This window comes from Malaclemys terrapin, chromosome 2, assembly GCF_027887155.1.
Source record: "Malaclemys terrapin pileata isolate rMalTer1 chromosome 2, rMalTer1.hap1, whole genome shotgun sequence".
NCBI lineage: Eukaryota > Metazoa > Chordata > Testudines > Emydidae > Malaclemys > Malaclemys terrapin.
The window spans coordinates 273,650,785-273,662,900 of NC_071506.1; the positions used below are offsets into that span (position 1 = coordinate 273,650,785).

The window sequence follows — 12,116 nt, forward strand, 5'->3', positions numbered from 1 at the left end:
ATAGCTTTAGCAGCTGGCAGGAACCCTTTGTTTCAAAACCTGGTTCTGTCAAGGCAGAAGGAAGGGAAACAGTAAAAGGCAGCACTGGTGGCTGAAGAAATAAGATCTGTTGCATACAAAAGATATACCAAATTGAGGGGACAAGCACTGCAAAGATTTGCAGCTGGTTTGGGAGCATGTGTGGGAGGAGAGAGACTCATTAGCAAGACTCATACCAATCATGAGTTTATTCTCATATTTATTAGGCAAATAATTTTAATACCTCCAAAAGGAAGATATACAACAAGTTTTGCATTTTTTTCAATATAGATTAACCACATTTTAAACATGGTAGATGCTGCCATCTAATGGTGTTCAGATGTTGAACAAGAGCTGGAGTAATCATGGAAACACCGATTAAATAAAACAACTTCACATAAAAAGTATTAGTTGTTCTTTTTTCCACTTAAAGAAGAAATATAAAGTTGACATTTTGGGATACAAATAGCTTAATGTGTCCTGCAGTGTCTGTGGGGTTAATCAACCAGTGGAACAATTTACCAGTGGAACAAGGAATGTGTTGGATTCTCTATCACTTGAAGTCTTTAAATCAAGACTGGATGTCTTTCTAACATATATCCTCCAGCTCAATCAGAAGTTATGGGCTTGATTCAGGAATTACTGAATGAATTCTATACCTATAATATTCAGAATGTGAGACTAGACAATCACAAGTGTCCTTTCTATCCCTAAAATCTATGGATCTATGAATCCAGTGATCTTTTCTTGCTGTTTGTTATTTTTAATTCTTTATTCTGTTACCTTTAATAAATCAATCACGAGATAACAGCAGCATCTATCATGCTTTCAGGCTGGCATTTTCAAAGGATTGTAAAAGAGATACATACCCAAGTCTCTTTGAATTTCAATGTAATTTGGGCACCTAGCACCCCTAATGCTCTTTACAAAATCCACCATTAGGTAGTAAGTAAGTAAGTAAATATTTTAAAAAAGGAGGCAAAGTCTTCAATTGGAGGGAGGGCTGCAAGGGATGTACTTCAGGGCAAAATTTAGCTTAATATCAGTGTACTTGGAGGTTACACCACTGATATATTGTTATAAGTATTTCCTTTAATAAAGAGTTGCATAAAAAGTTACCTGAGGTTCTATGGAAGTTCCAAATATATTACAAATGTAACATCTATATTTCAGTTCTCAAGTTAAAAAAATTAAAAAGATAAAAGCCAACTGTACAAAGGTTTTGACACTAATTTTGCAATTTTAGAGAGTTTTGAATGTGTTTAGTTAAGACCTACTTCAGACTCACTTTAGTAGGATATTTGAATAAAATGCAATATAGTTTTTAATTACAATTGGTTTCATAGTGTTGGGGTCCACTAGGTATAGCTACCAGGTAACTCGGGAGAGCAGAAGGCCAAAAGTGTCGATGAAACTCTTTTGCTCTGGGCCTACCTGAACCACAGTGACTCCATCTTGGGAACTCTCACCTACTTCTATGCTAACTGCTTACATGCTCTGAAGTAGGCTGAAGCAGAAATGTAATGTCAGCTTTTTAGCAGATGGCTGCAGTTTCATTCACACTAGCAGAAATAATAGAGAAAAGAAGCGAGGGAAAGGAGGGGTAGTTAGTTTGCAGGCATCTAATCCCAGGTTGCAAAGACTGAGAAAGTTTTCTCACAAGCTTATGTAGAGTTTATTGTAACAGTTGTCTGGAAGGGAGGGGTAAGAGGGAGTAACAGAACAAAGGCTTGCACAGAAACAGCTTGGAATATAAAAAGAGAAAATTTGTTTGTATTTGTTGCACTGGATTTGAGACATGCTGGTCTCCTAGTGCCATTTCAGAGCTCTGAAATAAACTTGGCTTGCTTTCTCCCCTCGGTGTCTTTATTGGTGCCAAGCACACCGGGCGACGAACCCCCTGTTTGCCATCTCGGGCCCAGTTCTGGGCAGGCAACAATAGGGTCTTGCAAAAATAAAATAAATTATGTTTAATCGTGAAGCATTTGGCAGAAAACTATTCTGTATTATCATCAATGGTCACCTAATCTTTTTAGGATATCACTCTATTACATAAAAAGAACAGGAGTACTTGTGGCACCTTAGAGACTAACAAATTTATTAGAGCATAAGCTTTCGTGGACTGCAGCCCACTTCTTCGGATGCCTACAGAGTGGAACATATATTGAGGATATATATATACACACATACAGAGAGCATGAAGAGGTGGGAGTTGTCTTACCAACTCTGAGAGGCCAATTAAGTAAGAGAGAAAAAAAATAGATAGCCCCTGATGGTATGGCTGATGTGATTAGAAGTGCTCGTTCACCTGCACATCTACCAATGTGATATATGCCATCATGTGCCAGCAATGCCCCTCTGCCATGTACATTGGCCAAACCGGACAGTCTCTACGCAAAAGAATTAATGGACACAAATCTGACATCAGGAATCATAACATTCAAAAACCAGTGGGAGAACACTTTAACCTGTCTGGTCATTCAATGTCAGACCTGCGGGTGGCTATCTTACAACAGAAAAATTTCAAAAACAGACTCCAACGAGAGACTGCTGAGCTGGAATTGATATGCAAACTAGACACAATCAGCTCAGGATTGAATAAGGACTGGGAATGGCTGAGCCATTACAAACATTGAATCTATCTCCCCTTGTAAGTATTCTCACACTTCTTATCAAACTGTCTGTACTGGGCTAGCTTGATTATCACTTCAAAAGTTTTTTTTCTCTTACTTAATTGGCCTCTCAGAGTTGGTAAGACAACTCCCACCTGTTTATGCTCTCTGTATGTGTGTATATATATCTCCTCAATATTTATTCCACTCTGTATGCATCCGAAGAAGTGGGCTGTAGTCCACGAAAGCTTATGCTCTAATAAATTTGTTAGTCTCTAAGATGCCACAAGTACTCCTGTTCTTTTTGCGGATACAGACTAACACGGCTGCTACTCTAGAACTATACAAGTTGCAAATTGCCCAGAAAGGCTAAACACTGGGCTCTGGGAAAGTCTCAGTTAACTAAGAAGCCCTGCCTGAGCTGAGTGCATCTCAGTTTCAGTGAACTGCAGACGGGTGTGGCCCAACCTCTGTGTTTGTGCTGAAGCTGACTGGAGTGTCTAACTTAGCAAGACAGGAGTGGAGGGGTGCCTGTTCTGGCAGGAGGGGTTCTCTGTGGTATCCCAGCTCATCGAGTGATGGTCTCAAGGGAAGGCAAATGGAAATTGATGTACAATTTGCTCAGGAAAAGGCTTCCCTGGAAAAAGAAAAGGCTGCCCACCAGCCTGGACTTAAGAGACAAAGCAATTAAGACCCAGAAGCATGAACTGGCTGTAATGGAGTGGAAGAGATGCACAGAGACATGTATCCTGGGGCTGGAAGTTGGGGTCCTGGTGACTGCTGCGGTGGGAACAAACCCCAAGGACTCTAGCTGGAAGCAAACCCAACCCGAGTGAAAGGGGGAGGGGGATTTTGCTGGCCAGTGAAAGGTCTGTCATAGCTGGTAGCTGTGAGCCTATAGCTGGATCAGGGTCTCTTTCCCTTTTGGGGGACACAGGAGTGTCTGCCCCATAGGAGAGCCCAAAAACAAATTTTAGGTATACTGCCTCCACCATGGTCAGTGTCCAAGTCTCTGGCAGTAAGTTCAGAAGGAGGGTGTGATGTTGCAGTCTATATAATTTTATAAAAATATGCTAATGAGTGAATATAATGTAACTGGAATATGCTTCATGCAAAAGGTCTCTTGTAAGGTATCATTACAAAGCTTATAATCTACTGAGTGAGATCATCCAATTTGTATAAATGTATCATTCTTGTATCTGAAACTAGAAATATGAAATATAACTCTGAGGGCCTATTGTAATTATGCAAAGTGTGGGCCATTAATGGTGGTTTGGAATCTTGATGACTCCCATTAACCAGGACAATTGTCTGCAGATGGGTGTGTTTTACCTGTAAGTCTTCCTGTATACGTGTGTGCTGACAAGAGGGCAATGAAATCTTGGAGTGACATGTGATCTTGTCACCTGAATTGGAATCCATCTTTAACTTGCTGTCTTTCCATTAAGAAGGAGGGGCTGGAAACCCTGAGGGGGACAAAGGATTCTCGCCTTATGCAAAAGATATATATATATAAAGGGGTGGAACAGAACAAAGGGAGAGAGGAGCCATCATGAAGAATCCCCTAGCTACCACCTGAGCTGGAACAAGAGCTGTACCAGGGGAAAGAATTGTGCCCAGGCCTGGAACGGGTCCAGTCTGAGGAAAAAACTTACTGAAGCATCTCTGAGGGTGAGATTATGTGTATTCAGTTTGATTAGACATAATTTGCACATTTTATTTTATTTTGCTTGGTGACTTACTTTGTTCTGTCTGTTACTACTTGGAACCACTTAAATCCTACTTTCTGTATTTAATAAAATCACTTTTTACTTATTAATTGACCCAGAGTATGTATTAATACCTGGGGGAGCAAACAACTGTGCATATCTCTCTATCAGTGTTGTAGAGGGCGAACAATTTATGAGTTTACCCTGTATAAGCTTTATATAGGGTAAAACGGATTTATTTGGGTTTAGACCCCACGGGGAGTTGGGCATCTGAGTGTTAAAGACAAGCACACTTCTGTTAGCTGCTTTCAGGTAAATCTGTAGCTTTGGGGCAAGTAATTCAGACCCTGGGTCTGCGTTGGAGCAGACGGGAGTGTCTGGCTCAGCAAGACAGGGTGCTGGAGTCCTGAGCTGGCAGGGAAAGCAGGGGCAGAAGTAGTCTTGGCACATCAGGTGGCAGCTCCCAAGAGGGTTTCTGTGATCCAACCCGTCACACTTATCTCACAGCCAGTAGGGAAAAACAGCTACTCCCAAAATCTTCTGTCTAGATACAAATTCAAGGTATGTGTATCAGATTACCAGGTAATATTTTCTGTGACAGGTTAGTTGCAGTATGATGATGAAAAATTGTATATATCACTTTTTATTTCCAAAGCACTTTAAAAACTTCAATTAATTCACACAACATCCTATAGCCTTCTCCCCCTCACACGTTCTCCCCCCCACCCCACCCCACACACACACCTTTTCTAACAAATTGGGATACAGATGGGTTAAGGGCAAATTTTCAAATGTAGATGCCTAAAGTGAGGCACCTCAATAAATACAGTCTGATCTTCAAAATGTTCTGAGCACCAATAAGTCTCTCTGAAGTGAGTGGAAGATGCATGTGCTCTGCAATCTGAAAACCAGGCCACTTTTACTTAGGTGCCTAAATATAAAAATTAGGCAATACCATTCCCAACATATACAGTAAATGTTGCCTTTTTACTACAATAAACCATGTTTTTTAAACAAACACAAGGTCATATAATGCTATAAACAAACATACTTATATTACTCAAAATAAATTTATACAGCCAGGCTTTACCTGTGAATAGATATAACCATATTTATTGTTTTACAGTCTAGTATGTTTATATACAACCACTGATATAACTGGTATGATCTTGTACAGATTCCTTCTGTGAATAAGCACCAAGCAATGCTAAAATACTAAGTTGAAAACTTTACTTCAGTAGCTAAAGATAAAATTGCCATTGTTTGAGTTGCAACTCATATTTAGGACTCAGTTGTGTAACTCCTACTCATGTTGGGGAGAACTCGCAAAGCTAAACATTCATCATTGTAAGGGTTATGCCATCATTAACTCTTAATAAAGACTACTATAATTATTCTTAAGTTATAGTATTATATTCTGGAATCAAAAGGTTATTTCCATCTAAGTTAATTGGCTTTGCCTGAGTCTGTAATTGTCACCTGCAAGTTATCGTTAGTGGCCCCAGTGACACTATCATAAGATGGAGGGAAAGAAATGGAAGATGCAGTTTGTGATCTATCTAACTGGCTACCTTCCTTCTCAGATACATCTTCTTCTGAGATGCTACTGTCACAGGTTCTGTGTTGGTATGAACAAGAACCCTGTTTCATAGAACATTGAATCAAATGGGACCGGAAGGCCCTTTGGATAATAATGGCAGAAAGCTCCTCTTGTCTTCTTCTAAGGGTAGTTGTGATTGGTTTATAAGCAAACTTGGATGGAATGGCAATCTTAAGCTTATTCTCCATCATTAGTTTGTCCATCTCCCCAGATTCTCCTAACACTCTTTTGATAAAAGCAAGCAAAATATCCCAGTAGTAGATCCTATCTCCACTAAACAGAGGAAGATCCATTGCTATCAGCTGAATTTTGTTGGGTTTTGATACACGTAAGGGTTTTTCCAAAGCATCTGCAAAGTCTGAAAGTGCCGAATACTCAATAAACTGAGTCATCTCAGAATCAAACTTCCCCCATATTTCATAAAACATATCAAAGTCATCTTCACATAAAGGCTCTGTACTTTCCTCAGTAGCAACATTCAAGTTCTCTAAAATAACAGCTATATACATGTTTACAACAATAAGAAATGATATAATGACATAACTTACAAAATATATCATTGCTACAGAGCTATTTACACAAGAAGTATTGTCGCTAGGTTGTATAATTAAATTTGGAGCACAAGAGTCAGATCTTGTCCCTAAGAAAGGGTTAAGAAGGCCATCCCAGCCGGCTGATGTTGTGATCTGGAAGAGGCAGAGCATGCTGCCACCGAAGGTTTGGAAGTTGAAAATGTTATCAATCCCACCATCCCAATTAGCACAGGCAAAGTGAGCCATGCCCAAAATAGCATAAATATACATGATCAGAAAAAGCAGGAGACCAATATTGAACAGAGCAGGAAGGGACATCAATAATGTAAAAAGGAGAGTTCTAATTCCTTGGGCTTGCCGTATTAGTCTCAGGCAGTCTTTCAAGCCTCCTCCCTGACACAAAGTTCTTGCAAAAAAAGCATGTATGACACTTTTTCTATCATCACCAAACAATTAGGAAGATTTTGTCCCATTTTTGCTGCCACTGACCTGGTCATAAGAATACCTCCCCAACCGGATTATAGCAATGCAATTTACTTGGGCTCAAAAACATAAGCCTTGAAAAAACTGTAGTGGGTGCAGAATGCAACAGCATGCCTCATTGAGGGCACAGATTACCACCAATACAGTATCCTGGTGCTTCGCTCTCCTCACTGGCTTCTCATAGAGTATCACATTAAGTTTACGGACTTGGTCCTTATTTCACAGTACTACATGACCTGATCCCAGGATAATGAGAGGATGTATGGTTGTAATGAGTGCTAGTCTGAAACTTGGGAGATGAGAGTTCAATTCCCTGCTCTGACACAGGAAGCCTGTGTGACCAGGGGAAAGTAACTTGGTATCTTTGTGCCTATCTTTAAAATGGGGATAATAGCACTTTCCTATCTCTCAGAGATGTTGTGACAATAAATACATTAACAGTTGTAAGATGCTACAGTAATGAGCAACATGTAAGTACTCAAGATAGATGGATACCTAAAAGATTGCCTTACTATCACAAGTCCCCCTATGTTTCAATGCAAAGCATGCTTCAATATTTTCTTCCCTAAGAACAGTACATAGCATATTAATTTACCATTTCTAACCCACTCAAATAAAAAAAAATTTCCTCTGTGACATTACCCAGGATACAATCTGGACTGCTGAACAGCTGTATCCTCTCAAGTCTTCAACCTGGGTGCCTTTTACACTGCTTCACTGTGGGAGCAACCATTCCTGTTCAGCTCACACACCGCCTCCAGCATGTAAGTTACTCCCAGCTATGCTGTATGAGTGCTATAACCAGCCACTCTTGAATTACACTGCAGAGCAACGCCAGCAAACTTCCAGTCCTAGACTTTCCTCCAGAAATGTATATCTTATACTGCCCAGTCCTCTCCTGGACAATATAAGCTCATATAAAGTCCATAATTTTATTAACAGAAAATGACATGCACAAAAATTGTTCTCAAATAGAGTTTCCCAAAAACATCAATCCAATAAAACAAGTTTATTAACTACAGAAAGATAGATTTTAAGTGATTAAAGTCAGAATTGGTTACAAGAAAATAAAAGGTAACACACAATATCTAACTTAGCAAGCTAAATGCTTTCAAAGCAAAGGCCTTTCTCGCCACATGCTTCAGCAGTCTTATTGGCTGGGTTCCGTTCAGCCTGGACCCCTCCACAGTTCAGTGTTACTTTCCTTGTCCTTCAGGTGTTGTTGATGCTGCAGGCAGAGAGAAAGGGAGGAATACTTTGAGGCATCTGTTCCCCTTTCTTACAGTTCTCTTTTCCCTTTCAAGATCATCGTCAGCTGGGGTTCAGGAGACAGAGCGTCTATGGGGATGGGAACCTCCAGCTCTTTCTTTGCCAAGATGTACATTTCTCGCTCACACACTTTTTCCTGCCAAAGAATGGCTGCTTAACCAGGTGATGGTCTGTTTGATTTTGTTGACACCCGGTTCAGGCATCAGTTTGCCTTTTGTCTCTGAGGAACTAGTTTATGACTGTTTTTCAGACCTTGGAAGAGGTCTCAGTAATATCATACAGTAGAACCTTATAACTTTACGTACAACGTTGTCACATATTTTACCAGGACAATAGTGATTGGAAATTGATGAGTTTTCAAATGATACCTCTCAAGGTATATGTAATGGGGAGCACTAACCTCTCGCAAGAGCCTCCCGGATCTTTCTTTTGAGGCATCTGGGCTTGGGTGGATGATGTGGTGGCTGCCTGGCTCCCTGCCAAGCCTGAGACTGGTAATCCTGGAGTTGCTGCTGTTGAAGCCCCTCCTGGGTTTCGCTGGGCTGTTGCTGGGTGGCTTGATGGAGGGAGTTTTGCAGCTCCCGCAGCCTGCTGCTGCTGGCCTAGAGCTATCAGATCTTCCATGGGCCCCTTGTTTGCAGGGGCTGAGCCAAATATCCCCACTTCTGGTACCATATGTAATGGGGTGCACTCACCTCTTGCGAGTGCCCCCTACCTCAGTGTGTGTGCCTGTATTCTCTCTCTCTCACTTTGTGGTAGGTCTTTGGTGATTCAGCCTGTATGTGAAATAAAAACAGAGCAGACCCCTTCTGGGGTACAATAGGGGCCTCTCTCAGTGCCCTCTGTCAAGCTGTCCCTGCTCCAATATAGAGCAGTGTCCCAGGGCTCCCTCCCAGGAGGCAATGTTTTCGCCCTCTCAAGCTGCAGCTCTCCAGCTGGGCTACTACAGTTCAGTCCCCCTTTCTGGGGTGTCTCAAAGTCCAGGCCACTTTCCCAGTGGCTGGTGGAGGGGACCCAGGCCCATCCTCTACTCCAGGTCCCAGCCCAGGGACCCTATAAGATAGCAGTCATCTGCCATGTCCCTTTTAAATAAACTGTGTTGGTGCTACAATTCCCTGGGACACTCCCCCATGGCTTCAGAACATTTTTCACCCTTACTTTAGCGCCTTGTCCTGGTGGCATTCCATCAGCCACCCCATAGCACCATCCATTCTCCTTCAGCTTTAGCAAGGAACTGAACTCACTCTGGCCCTGCAGCTCTTCTTATACTAGCCTGCTGGATACTGATTGGCTGCTTCCCACACAACCGCTCTAGGCAGCTTGGAGGACCTCTCAACTGCCCTTTTCTGGGGCGGAGTGTGGTAGGGCCATAAGGGTGAACATAAGGGTACAGATTGGCACACTCTCTCATTCAATTTCCCTCCAATGAGAGTGGAATGGAAAGGAACCACATTTGATAGACAATCTTTTATTTAATCGCCTTACTCTGGAAAGTGCACAGATGTCACAAAGGTGGACAGTGTCAAAGGATCTAAGTAGAACAGAACAGAATAGAATTTCTTTTTTTCAAGAAGCAACTGTAGGAGTAAACTTCAATATTGATTCAAAAATAGTGATTGATTAAAATATTATACAATTTATTCAACTCCTCGCCAAAATCCATGATATGCATGGCTTTTTTAATGCAGTTAAAACCATTTATGTCCTGTGCATCTGGAGGCCAACCTCCCCTGAGAGGAGTTGATCAAAGAAATGGAAGCTGTCAACGCACACTGGAAGGAACATTTCAAAGATCTTCTCAATCGGGACTCTGCTGTTGATGACAGTATCTTCACCTTCATCCCACAACACCCGATCAGAGATGAACTCGGAATACCTCCAACCATGGAAGATGTCTGTACAGCTGTTAAACAGATGAAGAACAACAAGGCATCTGGAGTCAATGGAATTACTGCAGAAATCTATAAGCAGTGGGGAGAGGATCTCACCTTACAGCTATACACTCTTATTTTGAAAATCTGGAACCATGATAAAATCCCAGATGAACTTAGAGATGCTATGTTTGCGATGATCTTTAAGAAAGGAGATAAATCTGACTGTGGAAATTATAGAGGAATCTCTCTGCTGGCAATTTCAGCAAAAGTCCTTGCTAGATTTCTCATGAACTGTCTTCTTCCTCTTGCCAAAGACATTCTTCCTGAATCTCAGTGTGGGTTTAGACCATCTAGAGGCACTACTGACATGATCTTTACTGCTAGCCAGCGGCAGGAAAAATGTAGAGAACACAGACATATCTGGCATTCATTGACCTGACAAACACCTTTGACTCTATAAACAGGGTAGCACTGTGGGAAATCCTTCTGAAGTATGGATGTCCACCAAAATTTGTCATTATTCTTCATCTCCTTCATGATGACAAGTAAGCAGTGATCCTTTGTAATGAATCTACTACAGCTCCTTTTAAGGTGAAGACAGGCATTAAGCAGGGCTGTGTCACTGCCCTGAGACTCTTCTCCATCTTCCTCGCTGTGATGCTCTATTTCAGCAATTCTCAAACTGTGGGTCATGACCCCATTTTAATGGGGTTGCCAGGGCTGGCTCAGACTTGCTGGGGCCTGGAACCAAAGTGAAAGCCTGAACCCCACCACCCAGGGCTGAAGCCAAAGCCAAGGGCTTCAGCCCTGGGTAGTGAGGCTCAGGTTACAGGCCCCCTGCCTGGGTCTGAAGACCTTGGCCTTTGGCTTTCCCCCCTCACTCCCCCCCACCCGGGATGGTGGGGCTTGGGCTTTGGCCCTGCCGCCCGGGGCAGCTGGGCTCAGGCTTCGGTCTCCCCCTCCGGGGATTGTGTAATAATTTGTGTTGTCAGAAAGGGGTGACAGTGCAATGAAGTTGGAGAACACCTGCTCTATTTGGCCACTGACAAGATCCCAGCAGCAGTGCAGCTAATTTATCGAATGGATGGTAAGTTGTTCAACCTAGGCCGCTTCCGATTCATAACCAAAACGTCACCGACCTTAGTCGTTGAGCGTCAGTACGCTGATAACGCTGTAGTGTGTGCTCACTCAGAAACAGATCTTCAGACGACCATCATCTTTGCTGATGCATACCAGAAAATGGGGATGACACTCAACATCCAGAAGACAAAGGTCCTCTGTCAGCAAGCTCCTAGTGCACAACTCCCAGCACCAGCAACACAGATCCACGATAGCCTTCTAGAGAACACTGTGCATTTCCCATATCTTGGAAGCCACCTCTCACAGACAGCTGGCATTGACAAAGAAATCCAGTACCAGCTTAAATGTGCTAGCCGAGCTTTTGGTCATCTCAGAGAAAGGGTGTTTGAAGATTGTGACATCAGGGTGTGCCATGGCTTGAACCAACATCCCACATTAACCCACCCTGCTCAGAAATATATGTTTGCAATGTGACTGCAAAATATATGTTTGCAGAGTCTGTGGCTCTAGAATAGGCCTCAACAGTCACCAGCAGACTCGCAGATAACTTGAAATGGACAATTCATGAAATACAATCATCTTCAACTTCAAGGGATTGCCAATGATGATACAATTTATTCTTAGACTGTTAGGCTATTGCAAACTTGCCTTTGGCAAATTTTATAAGATACCACTATTTTCACGCCCTGGAATACAGCTTTATAAGTTCCATTTTGCTTTAACATTCTACACTACTTTCTTTTATACTATATTATGAAAGATGTATGTACATGTTAGTTATTGTGGTTTGCGCTATGTATAGAATAATAGATAGAAAATTTTAATTGTATTAAATTAAAATGATAAAAAGCACAAGTTATAAATGTTATTATTAATGGCAGACTGTCAATCTAGGAACTGTTTGGTCAAAAAGGCAAGCAACCACAAGCTTGATTTAT

General features: G+C 41.8%; 1 protein-coding gene across 1 annotated transcript in view; it reads right to left on the reverse strand.

Moving 5' to 3' along the window:
- Positions 1-5,785: 5,785 nt before the first annotated feature.
- Positions 5,786-12,116, reverse strand: part of LOC128831342 (sodium channel protein type 5 subunit alpha-like) — a 120,814-nt gene continuing 114,483 nt past the window's right edge. Inside the window, 2 exon segments of the mRNA XM_054017655.1 lie at positions 5,786-6,865; positions 9,950-10,127. Of these exon segments, the coding sequence (XP_053873630.1) occupies positions 5,786-6,865; positions 9,950-10,127 (1,258 nt within the window).